This window comes from Echinops telfairi, unplaced genomic scaffold (assembly GCF_000313985.2).
Source record: "Echinops telfairi isolate 266 unplaced genomic scaffold, ASM31398v2 ScPeMD7_40;HRSCAF=151, whole genome shotgun sequence".
Lineage (NCBI taxonomy): Eukaryota > Metazoa > Chordata > Mammalia > Afrosoricida > Tenrecidae > Echinops > Echinops telfairi.
The window spans coordinates 395,382-407,233 of NW_022103938.1; the positions used below are offsets into that span (position 1 = coordinate 395,382).

At 46.0% G+C, this 11,852-nt stretch overlaps 1 protein-coding gene across 1 annotated transcript in view; it reads right to left on the reverse strand.

Annotated features, from left to right (window-relative positions):
* Positions 1-337: 337 nt before the first annotated feature.
* The window catches only part of AICDA (activation induced cytidine deaminase), an 18,627-nt gene continuing 7,112 nt past the window's right edge, over positions 338-11,852 (reverse strand). The window contains exons 2-5 of the mRNA XM_004717435.1: positions 3,654-3,801; positions 1,969-2,239; positions 867-982; positions 338-391 (exon numbers count right to left, since the gene is read on the reverse strand). Coding sequence (XP_004717492.1) covers positions 338-391; positions 867-982; positions 1,969-2,239; positions 3,654-3,801 — 589 coding nt within the window. The remainder of the gene's footprint in view (positions 392-866; positions 983-1,968; positions 2,240-3,653; positions 3,802-11,852) is intronic.

Genomic DNA, 11,852 nt, shown 5'->3' on the forward strand with positions numbered 1-11,852 from the left:
GATCTTCTTTCTGCTTTCATCCTGCTTAAAATGCTTACAGAACATGGGCACTTCAAGATGCTTCCAGGTTCTGCAGTCCTGACGTTTGCCAGTAGGGGTCAGCGTTGCATCAAAAAACGGGCACCATTTCTGTATTAACTAGGTGGTCCTGGGTTGCTTCTCTATTTTCAGGACACGTTCTCATGAAAAGGCATCTAAATGTGTGAACATTTTCCTTCTAAATTCAAAGAAAGTGAGAGTCGAAGGCACAAAAACAGATAACACTTGGAAGGTTGGTCTTTCCTTGACTAACTTCAGCAGAGATCTTTGATTTGTGTGCCATCTTCTGAAGTTGGTATCAAAGTCCCAAAGTACGGAATGCATCTCGTAAGTCGTCAACCTCATACAGGGGCTGCACGGAAAGAGAACTACATTGAGTGGAGAGTATATATATTGAGTGGGGGGTGGGGGTAGGGGGCAAAAGAGGGTTCTAAACTGAGTGGTTGGCTTTGGAAGATTCGTCCAGAAAATAAGGTGGATGGGAGGAGTAAAGACAAGAGGAGGACAGGGAGGTATTCTGACCGGGAGGGAAATCCCCCTGAGGAAAGACTATTATGGAAAAGACTCTTTGAGACCCTGTGAGAAAGGGGGCAGCTGAGGACATAAAGGAGGGCTGAAAATTCAAGAAACAAAAGAAGGAAAGGATTTGTATGAAAGAAAGAAAGAAAGAAAGAAAGAAAGAAAGAAAGAAAGAAAGAAAGAAAGAAAGAAAGAAAGAAAGAAAGAAAGAAAGAAGGAAAGAAGGAAAGAAAGACACAAAATGATAGGAAGCGCCGGGAAAAGTCTCTGGAGAGCGAGAGCGAATGCAGAGCAAGGAAGCACCTTACCAAGAGAATTCGCCAAAGCTGTCTGGATAATCGAACTGAGTTTTCATGCAGTCCTTCCCAGGCCTTGAACGTCCTTTCACGATTTTCCACAAAAGTATTCCAGCAGTAAAAATAATCTTTAAATTAAAAGGAAAGAAGTCTTGAAGGTAGTTCCCTACTGCCAATGGCTGGGAGACCTCCGTGCGTATCAGAGTGGAATTGTACTTGAGAGGGCTTTCAACGGATGGCTTTGGGAAAAGTATGGCCACTAGACCCTACAGCCAGTTTATTTGGCCTTTTAACTATTTTTGCCACCCAGAGATTCCAAAAGACCAGTCCAGGGCTCAAAAACCAAGGGGAGGGAGCAGAGCACACTAGTGTGGGTTTGGGGAGGAGGGGGTAAAGGGAGACACATGAAGGAGTCAGGGAAGAAAAGGAATGTTTGCAAAGTGATGGTGGTTGCAATTCTGCTTGACGTGAGGGAACTATGGAACGATGCATGTATTCACTCCCAATTAATAGTAAATTAAAAATAAATATATATATTGCTCAAGGGGATTAAAAAGGAAAACCTGGGTCCTTTAAAATCCGTATTTCTCTAAGGCTTTGTCTCTGGACCATCAGCTGTTTTTTTCTTCAATTCTAACCTCTCACACAGGCTACAAAGATGAACCAGAACCAGGGGCCGATGAACCACTAAGCACGACATATACTGGCTTACATTAAGCAAGGTACACACGAGCTTATTGTGCTTACTCACTAATCTTTAGTGAACGTTTCAAAACAAAACAACCCCTCAGGGCCATTGCGACTCTACAGGTCAGAGCACCACACCCATAGGGCTCCCAGGCCGTAAAGTCAAGGTGGCTGGGGGCTTCTAACTGCTGGCTTAGTAGGGAGCATCAGCCTAGCACGCACCCAAGGACACCACCAGGCTCTGAGCTAGGAAAAGACGTGGTGAGACCCAGGTGAATTGCTCTCTACAGATTAGTAAAGAGTCAATTGCTTATCGGGTGGTCGTCCCTGATTCCCTTTATAATTCTTTCCCCCTGAATTCCCTTACTGAGCTGATGGGTAGCTAATTCACAGCGCCCTTGAGCACAGAAAGGAATGCCCTTGGTACCTTTGAAGGTCATGATGGCAATCTGGACCCCGGCGCGGTGCAGCCGCCGCAGCCCCTCGGGCTCCGCCTTGAAATCCTCGCAGAAGTAGAGGCGCGCAGTGAAAATCCTAAGGGTGAGGTTCGGGTACCCTCTCAGGAAGTCGGCCACGTGCCGGGCACAGTCGTAGCAGGGGCTCCAGGACGTGAACCAGGTGACTCGGTAGCATCGGCCTGGGTCCAGGTCCCAGTCGGAGATGTAGCGGAGGAACAGCAATTCCACGTGGCAACCCGACTGGGAAGAGGACACAGGGCTCAGCGGAAGTTCCCTGCTGTTAACTGTGGCTCTGGCGGCTTTGCGTTCCTTAGTTCCTGTCCTGCCCACAGTGGTCTTGGGGGCAGGGGGGTGGGGGTGGGGGGGTTCTGCAGTCACTGTTAACCGAGCAGCTCAGCAACGTGCCCACGTGCGGAGCCAAATCCGGGTGGTGTGAGCAGAGAGGCCCCGGTGGACATCACCAGGACACGGGCCTCGGGACAGGTGACCCGTGTGTTTGCCAAGTGCTGGGTGCACTTCTGGGGAGAAGGAACATAGTCTGGCCGCGCCTGTTGATGGAACATTGTGGAAATTCGTACCCCTGTTCCCATCAACGTGATGGCCGGGGGCGTTCTACCACCACTATGGGAGGGTACCGCTCTGGTGGTGCAATGGCTTAAGCGGTGGGTTCAGAACCACTGAGTCAACAGCTTGAAACCGCCAGCCGCTCTGCAGGAGAAAGATGAGACTTTCTACTGCGGTCAATAGTTGCAGTCGGGGGTGGGGGAGGGGGGGAACTCACTAGGGCAAGTCTACGCTGCCCTACAGGGTCCGTAGGAGAGGGATTCGACTCGATGTCAGTGAGGTAGGACAACGTAGGAGGAAGGACAGGAAAGAGGGACTCTCGCAGGCAGCTGGGTGTTGGGAGACCTAACGGGCTCTGCCGGGGGCTGCTGCTGCTGCCTTTAGTCCAAGTCCCCACGTGAGCCGTGCCTTCTGGAGGCCTATCTGCAGGCCTTTCTTCCTCGTTGTGGGCTGTGCTTGACTAGGAATACAGGCACTTAGCCATCTGGACCACCCGGGGATCCCACGGCCTATCAGCAACTAAGCGATGTGCTCAACACATGAACTCGGCCCATGATGATCTACAGGAAACCCGGGGAGCTGAGGGCCCGGCCGGCTCCGTGACCCAGCTCTTCCTGAAATTCAGGCAAGTTACTAAGCTCTTGGCTCTTCCACTTTCTCACCAAATCACTTGGGAACCAGAATTCTGAGTCGTTGTGGATTTTTCCCCACCGCCCTAAAATCTTCTCCCTTATTTTCAACCATCCTGAAGACGCGAATGTTTGTCGCATTAAAATTTAGCTTGTATGATTTGATACCTGCCCGGCAAACCCAGAAGCTTTCCTCGCCGGGTCCCTCTTTCATCTTAAGTGCTGCTCAGGTGTTGAGCAGGAGAGTTGGGCGCCGTGATAAGGTGCGGCCTGACGTGTCACCGAGGAGGGCGTTCAATGACATGACTCGGGCATGTGGGGGTGGGGGTGGGGGCTGGCCTGGGGACAAAAGGGAGGGCAGTGGGAGAAGCCTAGTGGAGCCCTAACAGAATGAAAGGACTGTCGTTGCAAGTGCCTCCGCGGTTAGCTTTCATCTCCCGGGGAGCAAGCTTTAGTGGTACCTTGTTGCGAAGGTGACCGAAGTCCAGGGAAAAGGAGGTGGCGCTGTCCCGCCGCTTCACCACGTAGCACAGGTAGGTCTCGTGTCGACCCTTGGCCCAGCGGACATTTTTGAAGTGGTAGAGAAACTTCTTCTGCTTCAGCAGGAGGCTGTGGGCGAGAGGAGAAGAAATGCAGGTGTCTGGCGTGTTTTCCGGTCATATTCCTGGCTATTGACTTGGGCTCAACCAGAGCCGGTGGCTGAGAGTTGGCGGCTTCACAGAAGCTTTTGTAGAGCCTTTTCCTTTAGCCTGCTTATTTTAACACCAACTAAGAACTGGTCAGCAAGAATCCCAAACTTTGGTTTGTGGGACAGTCTCCTTCTATGACAAGTCTTTCAGATGCTGACTTGTTCATCACCATCAGCCAACTTGCTCTGAAGGTCCATCCATACACTTCAAGAGAGTTTCTCTTCTGATCTTGAACTGAACATCCCCTGGGGACCTCAAGCTCAACATGGCAAAATAGTATTCCTGAACTCCCCCTATTAGTATTATTATTTGAAAAATCATTTTATTGGGAGCTCGTACTGCTCTTATCACAATCCATGCATACATCCATGGTGTCAAGCACATTCATATATCAGTTGCCATCATCATTTTCAAAATGTTTTCTTTCTACTTGAGCCATTGGTATCAGCTCATGTTTCCATCCCCCACCCTCCCACCCTCATGAAACCTTGATAATTTATAATTTCTTAAATCGTGTCTTACACTGACCAATGCCTCCCTTGACCCACTTTTCAGTTGTCCATCCCCCTGGGAGGGGGTTCTATGTAGATCATTGTGTTTGGATTCCCCTTTCTCCCCTCATTTCACACTGCCCCTCCTCCAGACTCCTGTGGTCAAGTAACCCGGAGAGAAACCTGGACTCATTTTTGATGTTTTCTTCTCCTATTTCATTAATCACCAACGTCTGGATTCAAGCCCTTCACTATCTTTTGAGTTTGAACCTGTTCTGTTTCCTCTGTGTTCTGCTTCAAATTCAGCTCTTGTCTATACTTGCAGCTTTGCTTTCTTGCACTCTTTGTGTTCCTCAGTGTAGCAGCCCCTCAGACACAGTCTCCTCCACTTCAGCTTTTCAACCATATGGCCATTGCGGATGCACTGCCCCCTGACTGAAATGCAGACTGCTTTCCCCGGAGCAAGACCACATACCCTTTAAAGCCTAACTTCAGTTTTGACTCCTCTAGTAAAACTTTTCCCACCGTCGCACGATCCCAGAATTTCTAACCTGATAACAACAAAATAACCCCACTTGGTGTTTCTCTTTGGCTCATCAGTACCATGCTGCTTGTCCTTTGTTATCAGCTGATTGCTACCATCTCTGCCTCGCCAGCTAGATTCTGCTCATTAGGGAGCCCTGGTGGCACAATGGGTTTCCCACTGGACTTCGAGCCTCAAGGTCAGCAGTTGGAAACCACTAGCACTGTGGGAGAGAGGAGACTGTCTACTCCATCCAAATATACGGTCTCCGGAACCCACAGGGGTCGTTCTTTGTCCTGTGGGGTTGCTCTGAATTGGAACCTAATTGATGGCACTGAGTTTTGTTTGGGTTTGTGGTTTGCCTCACCCACTACCATAAACTCCCTGCCCTCTAAGGTCCCATCTAATCTTTTGCCCTTCTGTTACCACTTTGATCCTAAGTAGATCTTAAGGGAACATAATGCTTAAGGTAGACATTTTCCTCTAGTCAAGCTAAACCTTGGTGGCTTGAGAACTGCTGCTCTGGAGTCTCTGTGCATCTGGATCGGTGGGTCACATGGTAGTTCTCTCAGAGCGCTTTAGGAACCGCCACGCTGTTCTCTCCCACAGCCATACATTTGCATTCATATGGAAATGGATAAAACTTTCCATTTCCCCACATCCTTGCCAGCACTGGTTGTTTTCCTTTTCCTTTTGTTTTAATTTTACTCATCTTGATGGGAGTAAGGTGGTATCTTATTATGGTTTGGATTAAGCCTATTACTGTAATTTTTTACTTGGGAGTATAATCTAAGTCTTTTGCTGTATTGTTCATTCTCAGGGGCTGATTGCTATTCCTCCTTGTTTCTCAGCTTCTACCACAGTAGAAGCTTCTATCCAGCTTCTAAGCACTAAATTGAATTGAATTTGTAGAAATCTTTCTGCTACTCAGATTTCTTTAAAGAAATTCGACATTCCCGCGGCCATTGCGAGCATAGTATCACAAGCTATATAGCATAGTTAGAGATAAAATATGAATAGTGTCTTTGATTTTTATTCCCGGCATTTTCCATAAATGTACATCCTCAACTTGTTGGGACAGTGCTGCCCCCATAAGGCATTAAGCAGAAGTGCAGAGTCACTAACTGTAAAAGCCTAGTTAAGGATTTGAATATGCTTTTGCTGGCAGGTGAACTGAAACTTCTTTTCCTTTTTTAGTTAATTAATTAATTAATTTTGTAATCATTTTATTGGGGACTCTTACAGCTCTTATAACAATCCATACATCCATTGGGTCAAGCCCAGTTGTACATATGTTGCTATCATCCTTTTCAAAAATTTGTTTTTTTTTAATTTTAACATTGACACACAATAAACTTCATCCATTTAAAATGTCCAATTCAGTGAATATTGGAAACAACCTAAAATATTACTGTAATCAAGATACAGAACCTTTCTAAGGCACCCTCCCTCTCCCTATAGTGCCCCCCCTACCCTTCCCTTACACCCAAATCCGTCTGTTTCTGTAACTTAGATTAGAATCCCCTTCCTAGAATTTCACACAGCTCAGACCTGACCTAGTCCTTCTTACACTTAGCATCATGCCTTTGGGTCGATGGGGTTGTTGTGTTTATCAGCAGTAGCTCCCTTCGACTGCAGAGCAGTAATTCATTGCACAGCTTGGGCACATCTCATCATGCTGACACTGTTACCAGCTGCAGGGGGTGTTTCCAGCTTGGGACTGTGGCGAGCAGAGCTGCTGTGAACTCTCCCGTAACAGTCCACGTGAGGACACATGTTGGGGATTGACAGAAGAGGCGGGTGATCGACCATGCCATTAAAATCCAGCTACCAAAATTTCAACTTTCTAAGTAGACAAGTGAGGCAAGCCCTGGTGGTGGAGTGAGCTGTGAGTTGGGCTCCTAACCTCAAGGTCAGCAGTTCAGAACCACCAACTACTCCACAGGGAAAAGAGGAAGCATTCCACTCCCATAAACAGGTACCGTTTCAGAAACCCTCCTGGGGCAGTTCTACCCTACCCTATAGGCTTGCCAGGAGACGGAATCAACTCCGTGACAGTGAGTCGGGCTGATGTTTCTTTCTTAGGTGAAGCCGACAAGTAAGTATGAGTGCTTTTTGTCTATTTCAATTTCAGTGTCTCCCTTCATACACCAGAAGCTTATTGGCAAGCACTTTTACACCCTGAGGCAAAGAACTCGATTTATCACCAGTATACACATGATGTCTATCCAGCCATTTAAAGTGAATCTGCCATTTTCCTATGCCATCTTTCTTTTTCTTTTCTTAATAAAGCAACTGCACATTTGGCAAAACCCTAGACTGGATGCTGACAAAGACCCAATGACAATTGTCTTTTGACAATGACAAAAACTGGGCATCAGCATGGCACCCTCCCCACGACTATTACTATTATTGTATAATTAGCATGTACTAACCATTAGCAGATCTAATCTAAATGATTAATAAATTCCAGGGAAGAGGAAGGAGGAGGAGGAAAGAATAGCATATTCTCTTTTGGGGGTCCCGGTTAGTTTTAAATAGATTAACTATCATCTCTTACCAATAAATCTCAAAACTTAATCTACTCTCCTGGGCTGCATGGCGGAGAAAGGCAGAGGATAAAAATCTATTATCAAGAAGAAGGAAAAGTATCCTGAGACGACAGAAGAGGGCATGCCATCTGACTTTTTACTTCCTACCCCATGTGAAAATACAATAGACATTTTCTGCCACAAGCTCCCCGTCACAGTGAAATGGATGGCATGGTCATGGCCTAGTCATTAACCTCTTGTTTCATCAGTTCCCTTCTGCTTGATTCCAACGCCCTTTCCTTCTCTTGGTTAGGAGAGGAGAAAACCAAACCCAAACCCAAAGGCTATCCCAAAGCACGGCAATCCTGTGTGTTACAGAGTAGAATGGAGCCTCCTGGGGTTTCCTGGGCTCTGATCTTTTGGGGAGCAGATCTCCAGGCCTTTCTTCCACAATGCTGCTGGGTGGGCTCACACTACACACCTTTAGGTTAGTAGCTGACGGCAAACTGCATGTGCTACCCAGGACCTGTTGGGGGTGTGAGAGGAGTTATCTTTTCCGGGTACAAGGATGTCGCAGAAGCAATTTTTCAAGGCTGCTTGTTGACAGCTGCTCTGGACAGCTGGGTTCCCTGAGGCAGAACACTAGCTGTGTCCCCAGCAGTACAAACCAGAGACACCTGGGTTAAAAATAATCTTGACAAAAGTATCTTCTCCTGTGGGCTGTTATCACTAATAAGCACTGCAGGTATTACTTTCCTTATTAATAATTATGTATTCCTCCCCCTGCCACCTTTTTTCCCACTGAATTTCATCTTTTCTCCTTGTCTTTGTCTGACTCTCAACCACTGATTTATCATTGCTTTGCATTTCATTATGTACAAGTATCTGGGCCGGACCTGCACCTCTGATGACATAGGATCATTGACTTCTACCTTAGGCGAGTGTTTTAAATAACTGCCAAAATCTCACTGTGAATTAGGAGACATTTGACATTCTTTGCTCCTAAGAACAATTATCTGAAGAACATTTAATTTACCATTAATAAGTAAAACTAGTATAAATTCTACATGAAATCATTAAATTGAGATGATAAGAAAATTAAGCATGATTCTGAGACACTTGTAATGACCACAAAAATTGGGATAGAATGATTCCATGTGAATAACATAATTATCCTAAACTCATATGGAGACATTGTGAAAAATCTTATAGAAGCCACATTTAAGAAGTGAACCCCTGTGTGCACAATTACAAAATCTTGTTCAAAAAAAAAATTCCACTAAGTGCCTAACACTTTGATCAATACCATTAAAGAATTTGTTCCATGTTATAGACATAAACATAGTGAATTTCAGGCCATTAATTTTGAGTGGTTGGTATGGTTTTTTTTAATACAAATGGTCTTATTATATAACTAAATTGTTCAGTAAAAAATCTCCGTAGGAATGTTTGTCTTTAAGTGGCTTGGCAGGAAAAAATGTTTATAAAATTACTAGTACAATTACCACTATTTTTTTTTGTACACTATTGCTATTTTTACTATCATCTACTTTTAACTGCAATACAAAATCAAGACATGTAATACATAATGTATAAAGGCTTTCATGCTGCATATAAAAGAGAGACGTATGGAGCAGAGAGAATTAGGCTGAGAGCATAAGACAGATCCAGAAGAATAAATAAACATGGAAACCAGCAGCTCTTGTAAGGCCAACAGGAGAGAAAAGCTAGATAGCTGCCAGTCTCATGATGCAGATTTGCTGTGAGAGAAAAGTTCCTGAGAAGGCCCATTAGTGGACCCATGAGGAGATTGCCTCTTTACCTGTCCATAGTGGTTTCCAGAGTGTCTTTCTTGGCAGCTCCCTGAAAGTCTCAGGCCAAGGAGTGCTTGCCTCCAGCCCAGCTGCTTCGCTGCCTCTGTCTGACAGTGAGTGAGGCCCTGGGCTCACACATTCAAATTTGACCTTGCCCTTTTGGGCTCCTCCCCCCACTGCACTGCCACCACCAGGTACCCCAACCGTCTTCCTTCTGCTTTGGGGCCATAAGATGTATAGTCACATGGGTTAAGCTATTGAGGGAAGCTCTGCTGAAGGTCCTCCAGGTCAGTTTCTTGACAAATCCAGGCCAGGCTTCACAAACACCAAAGCTTCCAGAGGCCATGCCAGTGAGCACTTTCAAACTTCAAGGTGACAAATCCTTACATCTAGAAGCACAGCAAGTATAAGACTCATTTAAACAGCATCCTGTGTTCCGTGAGCTGAAAGCATCTATTGCCTCATTTAATTACACAATAGCTCTAGAACCTTCCCAGAGACAGACATTAAACAGCTCCTGCTGGGTTGCTGAGCAAGTAAACTCAAACAGCTATATAGGATTTAGGATACAGAAATTTTGCTTCCCAAGTCTCTCTCTCTCTCTCTCTCTCTCTCTCTCTGATTGAATTATGAGTACTAGAAGACTAAACATTTACCCCCAGAGAGTAATTTTTGTCATCTTTTCCACGAAAGCACACCTTCAATTTGAAGACAGAAGCAGTATCTAAATGACTACACTGAACGTGGAAAACAGACTGGGCTTTTCAAACAAGAGGCTCCAGCTCCTCTCTCATCCAGCTCAGTCTACTCAAAACATGTTGTTTCTATCTCCTATCCCATCTCATATAAATTCTATTTATTCATTTAATAGGTGCTTAGTTCCAACTATAGACCAGAAATGATGCCAGGTCCTTGGGGTGTCATGGTGGGAAAGCAGCGCCTGTTCTCTTCCTACATCAAGACTTTCAGTGCCATCTACACACTAGTGGAGAGGGGCTACTGTGGGGTGGCGGGCTATGTGCTGAGCTGAAGCTTTCTGCTCCCATAAAGAGTGACTGTCAGAAACTCACAGGGGAAGTGCTGCTGTGTCCTCCAGGGTCACTATGAGTGGGACTTGACGTGATGGCCGTGCTTTTGGTTTTGATTTTCGTTTATACCTGGGTAAGGTTGGCAAAGAATGGTGACTCTGTCAGAAGACTCCTTCTTAGAAGAATTGTTCAAAAAGACTGTTCCTTAGAATGGAGACTGGCAAGACTGACTGGTGCTGACTTCGTACTTCATCAGGAAAGACCGAATGCTGGAAAGGACATCATGGTTGGTATCGTAGACAGTAGAGAATTACCAAAGGGATGGCAGGCCTGACGTGTGCCCGGCACCCCATGAGGGAAGGTGAGGCCCTGAAAAGTTTCTATTAGCCAATGTCGTTTCCATGGCCAGCTTCGAGAGTTCATTCAGAAAGTTAAGACGAATCTTTGACAGACTCTTTGGGGTTAGCGAAGAGCATTGACCGTACCATGGACTGCCAGAAGGACACACACCTCTGTCTTGGAAGAAGTAGAGCCAGAAGGCTCTTTAGAAGTGAGGATGGTGAGACTTCATCTCATACCTTGGACATGTTATCGGGAGAAAGCATAGCCTGGGAAAAGAGATCATGCTCGGTCAAGTAGAAGGTCTGTGAAAAAAGAGGAAGATTCTCCACAAGATGGATTGGCTGCACCAATGGGCTCAAAGAGAGTAACAATTGGGAAGATGGCATAGGACCGGACAGTGTTTCATTCTATTGTACGGAGGGCCACTGCTATGAGTAAGGAGGAACTGACTCCCTGACACCCAAAGAACAGCAGCGACAACAAACAGGGGTCGGGTAGACTGCAATCTTGCTCTGCTCAGCGTGGAAAGTAAAGAAACCCGGCAGGCGCAAGGCAACATAAAACGTTTTCTTTTTAAATGTCTTTGAACATTCATGGATTACGTTCACAATCCTCCCCCTGGCCTTCCCTCGGACCCCTCAGGCCCATCTCACCCCCACAAGAAATTTGACAAATGCTTACTGTGGGTCTGGCTAGTGTCAAAGGTCACTCTGTTCTGGCCACTCACTGAGTCTGGCAGTGAGCAGCTACCACCACCATCGAGCAGCTCTGATGGGGGCGGTGGCCACCGAGACTCATGTATGAACATGCTACCTCAATTGAGAGCCAGAAATCCAAACTCACTGCCGTCAAGTCGATTGTAACTCCGAGTGATCCTATGAAACAGAGTAGAACTGTAACTCTTTACAGGAAAAGAAAGTCGTATCTTTCTCCCATGCACCAGCTGAGCAGCTGAGTTCAAATTGCTACCTAGTCTCTTAGTAGTCCCACACTCAGCCACTATGCCACGAGCACTCCTGGGAAGAGAAATAATGGGCCAACTTCCATTCAATCTCGCTGGCCTATTCTCCCACACCTTCCCCGTTCCAGAACCCATTCTAAATTTAAAAATTTAGAGCTGTAAGGAAACTTATCACAGCATCCTGATTTTTCAGATGAAGAATCAATGAAGATCAATAAAATAACTGATTCAAGACTTGTCTCTCTGTCTCTACACACACACACACACACACACACACACAC